At 30.3% G+C, this 7,844-nt stretch overlaps 1 protein-coding gene across 1 annotated transcript; it reads right to left on the reverse strand.

Moving 5' to 3' along the window:
- Positions 1–852: 852 nt before the first annotated feature.
- LOC142622223 (zinc-finger homeodomain protein 8-like) lies at positions 853–2,564 on the reverse strand. Its single transcript, XM_075795667.1, has one exon. It carries the CDS (start codon positions 2,111–2,113, stop codon positions 1,073–1,075), a length of 1,041 nt encoding a protein of 346 aa, XP_075651782.1. The 5' UTR covers positions 2,114–2,564; the 3' UTR covers positions 853–1,072.
- Between the last annotated feature and the right edge of the window lie 5,280 nt (positions 2,565–7,844).

A 7,844-nucleotide genomic window follows, 5' to 3' on the forward strand; every position in this document is an offset into this window, starting at 1 on the left:
AGACAAGACACTCAATATTTAGTACTACTTCCGTCAGCATCAATATTAAATTAATACTAGTAATAATGATTTGATCTGCTTCCCTTAAAAGGAAAGTGACATTAAAATATTGCAATAAATACATGAGCTTACTTTACCTTAACTATGCTATTACCACAGATTAGTTGAAAAATAATATATTAGGGGTATGCTTAAAATATAGCTTAACAAAACCCCACATTCTCATGTTTATCCAAAATTGCAAAAGCTCTAAAGCACATGGCTGAGGAACAATGCTTTTTTCTGCACTTGGAAGAATAAAATAAAGCCAGAAAAGGCTCTCTTTTTAAACAACATTAGCTTCATCACAACCACTTAAAATTCCATATCCATGTGACTGCTACATCCACAAAACCAATTGATAGGGGAATTATAAGACCAAATCATATCAAGTTCTATTCTTTACAAATCAAATAGTATAGAATTACATAAAGCTAAGGGATAAACTAGAATAATAATATTATAACCGCCCTAATTTATGTGACACACTTTCTGCTTCTTTCTCTCAGACAGACGATAAGAAATCTCTCTCTCTCTCTCTCTCTCTCTCTGATGAGACATTAGATTCAGAAATCATACAATTCTATTGCTGTCCGAAAAGAGAAAAAGCATAGCAAGACTGCTTATTCTAAAATTCTTGAGAGAAGAATGAAACTATAAGCCAACCCCTCAGCACAAAGGCACTAACCCCTCAGCACCACAATCTCAAAAGAGACTGATGACAGAAGGAAATCATGCCAAAAAAAAGTGCAAATGAACTTTAAAAAATATATATATATATATATATATATAAAACAGCTAAAGTTCTTCATGAGCAAAAAAGAAAAATTAAATAAACCAAATAAAAATTCCCTTTTTTGGTTCAATCTAGAACTCTCCCATGCTATCCTCAACAAAGTGATCATCATCTCATTAAAATTAAACTAACAAAAAAGAACAATTAAACTGAGCAAGAAAGAAAGCAACTAGAATTAATTAATACCCCAAGTCTTTTTTTACTCTATCTAATACCTCCTTATTATTCCATCAAAGATCAAGAAGATGAAGATGACCCATTAGTAGCACCACCATGAGCTCCACTATCACTCTGGTAGTGATTCAGATTCTCTCCAAGGTTGCTGTTGTTGTTGCTGTTGTTGTTTCCATTGCTGTTGATGTTGTTGCCATTGTGGGTGTGTTCAAGAATGTTGTTACTGTTCCCGGCACCGCCACCATTCACATCTCTCTTCCCAAACGTGTTCTTATTGTTGTGCATCCAAACCTTTAACACACCCTTATCAACCCCAACTTTATTGCAAAACTCTTGCACCAATTCCTCATCTCTCTTTTGCATCTTCCATCCAACACTGTCAGCAAACTGGTGCATCTTCTCTTTCTGATCCTGGCTGAACTTGGTCCTGAATCTCTTCCTTGCATTGGGGCTTGGGGTCAGTATAGCATTATTATGCCCAGTTGGGGTATCTGGTGGAGCAGTTAAACCCCCAGATAGAGCTAAAAGCATGTGCGGTGCTGAGGAGGGGAAATAGGAAGATGAAATTGGTGGTGGTGAAGCTGAATTGGGGCTTCTATTTAAAGGTAACTGTGGCTGTGATTGTGGTGGTTGTGGTGGTGGTGGAGGGTGGTGGCGATGGTGAGGTTGATACTCAATTACATGAGTGGTTTGTGAAGTGGGAATCGGGTCATCAGGCTCTCTGCGATGGAAATTTCTATGGCAACCACAAGCAGCACATTTGAGTGAAGTTGGGTCAGCTGGGGTGGCTGATTGTGAAGGCATAAACTCACCACACCCATCTAAAGCATGGCCTCCTAAAGAAGCTGCATGGTTTTTAAGGCATTCTCTGTAGGTAACAACAAGTTGTGGACTTGTAAAGTGATGTTGATGATGGTGATGGTGATGAGGGTTGTGGCGTTTGAGTACACCATTTGAGAAAGATAGAGGCTTTGAAGGTTGGATCCGGGTTGGTGTTTCACTTTCAGCTTCTGGGGATTTTGCTGCAGTATTATTGATGGCGGTGGTGTTGTTGGTGGTGGTGATTGTAGGGGTTAAGTCCATGGCTCTAACATCTAGGGTCATAAAAAAAATTTTAATTAAATCAGAAAAGAAAAAGAACACAGCTTTTAAGAAGTTGTTGATAAGTTTAGGTTTTTGTAAAGATTAGAACTTTGTCTATTCATGGAAGTTTGGGTGATACTAAGATTAGCATATATTGAAGAGAAATGAAAGATTAGGTGGACTTATTGAAAGGCCAAGATGGGTTTTTTTCTTTCTTTCTTTGGGTTTTGGTTTTGGGGGGTAATAGAAGAAGAAGAAGAAGAAGATGAGAGAGGAGAAAGTAGAAGAAGAAGAAGAAGAAGATGATAATGATGGTGGTGGTGATGAGCAGTGAAGACTGTTGATAATAAAAATCTGTGTTTTGTGGTTGTCCTTCTTAACCACTTGTTTTTTTAACCCTGGTTCTAATCCATGGTTAAGTTGCTGGACCCTATTGGGGTTAGATGTTGTATGTGTGTAATAAATATACCTAAGCCTAGTTGAATGACCCTTCTTCACTCTTTATTTATAGTTTCTACTTTCTTCACTCATTTTCTTTCTTGACGTTTTGACTGGGTCTTTTTTCTCTTTCTCTATATGCTTTTTACTCACAGTAATGGTCCGAGTTACTGAGCTCTGTTTGAAGGATTTTCTTTTGAGTTTATGACTCAGTAAGACAAGCCGAGTTCACCCGGAGAAGCTGTTAATTATTATGAGGGTAATTAACCATTGCAGAGAGAGAGAGAGACCTGTCACTCTGAGACATTGCTGTAGCCCATCTTAATTTGTCAATTTGCTGTAAGGTGTGGACCGCTTAAAACAGTAAACCTTTTTCTATTTTTGTTTTGGACACCCCAACTTTTTCAATCGTTGATTATTGTGGAATATTATTCTAATTGAAACTTCAAAATGAAATTTTGTTAGTACATTGAGACTTCAAAATGAAATTTCGTTGCTAAATTTAATGCAAAAATATGGATGATTTTTAGAATTAAAAAAACACATTGATTTTTATAAGTCTTGTAATTCAATTAAAACTTTTTAATATTTTCAAACAGAAATATTTTTCTAAATTCAAATCTCCCTTCTATTCAAACTATTAAATTACTTATAAAAATATATATTAAAAAATATTTGTTTTATGTCTTTTATTTTCTTTATTCTAGTATTTGATAAAACACAAGTTTTGATTTGCTGGATTTATTTTTCTATTCACATTTATCTCCCCAAAGTTCAAATCATGTCTCTCTCAAAAAAAAAAAAAAAAATTCAAATAATGTTTTCAGCTCTAACCACAAAAATACAAATTCTTCTAAAAATTTAGGGCGTCTAGAGAAAATAAATTAATACAAAAAAGGCATACATGTGATACGATTTAAATGTGGTATTTATTCCATAATAATAATATATCTCTATAGACAGCAACACTCAATCTCAAATCTTTTTTTATTTTACGAAAAAAAATTATTAAAATAAAAAGGATTATGTACGTTTTTTAAAAAGATTGTAGGGCCTCTGGATGTTAAGTTTAAAATTGTTGTATTCTCTTTTGTGATAAACAAATTTATCAAAAGGAAGCCTAAACTCCTATAAAAATAAAAATAAAAGGAAGCCTAAACATGATAAGATTTAATTTATAGTGCTTATTACATAATAATTTCTCTCTATGATAAACACAAAATTTGATCTCAAAAATATATATATTTTAACCACAAAAATTACCAGTAAAAAAACTACTAAAATAATAAGGATTATGTGCAATTTCTAAAAGGACATTAGCACTTCTAGAAGTTAAGTTTAAAATTATCACATTCTCTTTTGAGTGAAAATTAAATTTATTTAAAGAAGCCTAGACATGATAGGATTTACATTTTTTTTTTTTTGAAAGGTGATAGGATTTACATTTAATTATATTTTTTTTATTATATAATAATTGCTTTTTGTAATGGCCGCGGAATTTGATCCAAATCTTATTTAATTACAACAATTTTACCAATAACCTCTCAAAAAAAATTTACCAATAAAAATTATTACTAAAATAAAAAGGAATATGTATTTTTTCAAAAAAAATAAAAGAAATGAAATGACCTCTAGATGTAAGGGTCACCCCGATTAAATAATAAACTTAAAAAAAAAGTGTAAATATGATAGGATTTATATTTATAGTGTTTATTACAAAATAATTGCACACTATATATAATTAATGCCGAATTCAATCACAAGTATTTTAATAAACCAAAAATATCAAATCAATCAAATTAATTAAAACCCAAATTAAAGACCAAAGTGGCATTATTATTATTTTCTATCTTTTAAGTTTTAAACCAAAAAAAAAAAAGGAAAAAAAGAAAAAGAGAGAGAGAAAGAAAGGAAGAAAGTGGCATTATCAAGGTTATGTCTCAAAATATTTGAAGATCTTTGTCGGCTTGAGAGAATTTTCGGACATGGGAACGGGTCTGTCCGTGATGAAACCGTGTCATGTTTTGTTTTGTCAATCAAAAACGACACCGCTTCGACTACTGCTTGCACGGTTGCAACCTTGGCCCTGACAAAAAGCAACACGTCCTTATAACCGTACCGTAATAAAACCTTGGATCCACTTTTTTTTCTTCCGGACCAAACTGCCCCTCATAATTTCCTACTATTACAAAACCCAGTCCAGCCCAAAATTTGGACCCCGTTGCATGAAAAACGAGAGGTTGAAAACTATACTAATCAAAATTAACACGTAATATAAGCATGCAAATTGGGTTACACGTGTTAAATATAATACACGTGGCAGCACCTGCATGTTACACTTTTCAATGTCCAAGATGCCACGTATATTAATTTGGATCCTGTTCACATTATCAAAGTCAAATTAGCAATTAATTAGATAAGTCTAAAAAAGATTGACAAAAAAAAGTGGTAAGTAAGAGAAATGATAGGGTACTTTGAGAAATACTCTAATTGTTATTACTTTTGCTGGTTTCAAAAAAATCCAAACCCTTGAGTGCACTGACTTTGATGATAATCAGTGTTTTATTAGGCTTGCTAATTAAATAAGAAAAATTTTGGGTGCAAATTCACACTTTGCCCATGAAAAATAGGATTATATTAACAAATGTTCTTAAAGTAATTATTAATAACTTATATTAAGAAATTTTGACAACACTTTCATATAAAATATAAAAAAATTTTAAAATTATTATTTAGAAAGTCAATGTTATTCTTTTTTTTATAATCAAAATTAATGAAAATAGTTCTAAAAATTTATACATTATTATATAGTAAACAAAACAATAAATTATATTCGCTTCAAAAGTTAAGTTAATAAAACAGAATAAACAAATTGAAATGGGGGAGAATATATATATATATATATATATATAATTTTATTAAAAATCGTTACGTATCAAGTTGAGAGATATAAACAAATTGAGCTAAACTTAAAGGAATTAAAAAATGAGATTAAGTAAAGAGACAAGTACTTGCAGCGTAGGTATTTGGTGACGTCATTGGACCAATCATGGAGGAGCTAAGGTTTAATCATCGAAGGTCGTGTAAGCAACAATTGCATTGAAACTCACAACTTGTGAATTTATTACGAAGACTCAGAGCTTGTGTACATCTTTCTCAAAAAAAGATTACATTTTTTTATTATTAATATATTACTGTTAGTCTTTGAGGGATTTTCAAATTTTGACTGTGAATAATAATAATAATTTTTTTTTGATAATGAATAATAATAATAATTTGACTGTACAACACTTTCTTTTCTTATAGCACGTACCTTTTGCAGTTTAAAAGCTTGGAATTGGGCCCACAATAAACTCAATATCAGAATGTTGATGTGAAACGAAAGTTTTATATGTTTTTACTACTTTTTTTTTTTTTTTTTTTTTTTTTTTTTTTTTGAAAGAAAGTTTTATGTGTTTTGAAATTGATGATAACAGTATATTTTAATTATGTTTTGGGTTTATGTATTATGATGCCCTTTTTTTTTTTTTTTTTTTTATGAAAGAAAGTTTTATGTGTTTTGAAATTGATGATAACAGTATATTTTAATTATGTTTTGGGTTTATGTATTATGATGCCCTTTTTTTTTTTTTTTTTTTTATGAAAGAAAGTTTTATGTGTTTTGAAATTGATGATAACAGTATATTTTAATTATGTTTTGGGTTTATGTATTATGATGCCCTTGACATATGACATACTCCCTTCATCATGTTGGGTTTATGATTTTGTTCATTAAAAAAAAAAAAAAGTTTATGATTTGTTTTTATGTTTGAACTTTATTTTTACTTTTATTTTTGTGTGTGTTTGTTTTAAAAAAAAAACAATATATTTTGAGAATAGTTAGCAAAGTTGAAAGCAACTTTCTTTTGATAAACTTTTTTTTATAATTATATGTGTTGGGATCACAATTTGACTCCTTACAATCACTCTAAAAATATGTCTGCATGGTGTGATGTCAAAAACCATAAAAGATTTTAGTGTATTTTCCTCATCACCAATTGGTTTTGAGGTGAAATAGCACAACTTACGGTTCGAAAAATGGTATTAGAGCCAAGGTCATAAGTTTGAGTCACGAGAATGTCACTGTCAGGAAGGGATTGTTGGGGGACCACAATTTGACTTTCTACAACCACTCTAAAAACAGACTCACGTGATATGATATTGAAAGCCATAAAAGATTTAAGTTTGTTTTCTGCATAAAAAATTTGACGTGAAATAACACAGCTTACTGTCTGACAATATAAAAGGAACAATTGATTAGAGAGTTTATTTCAATTTATTTGATTTACATTCTACTTTTTATCTTTAAAACCTTATTTTCTATTAATTAACTATAGTTTTACTTTTGTTCAAAATATTTTTAAACCCAATAAACAAGTACTATCCTAAAGGGTGTACTTCAAAAAAAACAATCCTAAAGGTGCATTGTGACAGACCCAGTGAATAGTTTAAATTTGACCAAATGATTTTTTTTTTTTTTTTTTTTTGAGGAAAGACCAAATAAAACTTAAAGTATAATCATCGAACTCCATAAAATTTAGGTCTTAGATTTAATTTTGAGCGGATGGAAGTTTCAAAAATTAGGGAAGTCTACAAATCAAATGTTCTTAACTATTTTTATGAGAGAAAAATTAGTGGATACTCTGCTATTATTGACTTACGAAGTATTAATAAAAACTTATTATGAGGAAAAAAAAGTAATTAATTTTTTAACATCTTTGTATATTTCTCATTAAAGTAATATTAAATTTTTCTTAAAATGATCCATTAATTTTTCCTAAAGGTACTTGTTAACCGGACCTCTGTTAGAAACACCTTTGAATTTTCCAGATCGCATTAATTAAAGTAATTTTTTTTTTTTTTTATACAGGATAGAAATTCTACTATAGTATAATCTAAGTGTATATGTGTATGACACTCCATTCTGGAGATTTGAACCCCGACCTTTATCCTCCACATCCCACAAACACTTATACTTATAGAATAACCATCACATTATTAGTGCGCGGTGGTATTAAAATAATATCATATTTACTTCATTAAAGGGATCTTGAATTTATGGTTGCTTGTAAGTGAACCAAAAAAAAAAGCTTTTGCCTCCTTCAATTTAAAGCACAAAAAATGATAATTTTGACTTTTTATTTTCTATTTTTCATTTTTTAAATGTATTAGTGAGATTCTATGAAAAAAAAAGTAAAAAGATTTAAATCCATAACCTCCATCTTATAAAAGAAGACTCTAATATAAGTATGCTATCCTCTAAGATTTTGATTTT

Source organism: Castanea sativa, chromosome 1 (assembly GCF_040712315.1).
Source record: "Castanea sativa cultivar Marrone di Chiusa Pesio chromosome 1, ASM4071231v1".
Classification (NCBI taxonomy): domain Eukaryota; kingdom Viridiplantae; phylum Streptophyta; class Magnoliopsida; order Fagales; family Fagaceae; genus Castanea; species Castanea sativa.

Coding starts and splice junctions, on each gene's coding strand:
- LOC142622223 (XM_075795667.1), bottom strand. CDS start 2,113: ATGACCCTAGATGTTAGAGCCATGGACTTAACCCCTACAATCACCACC.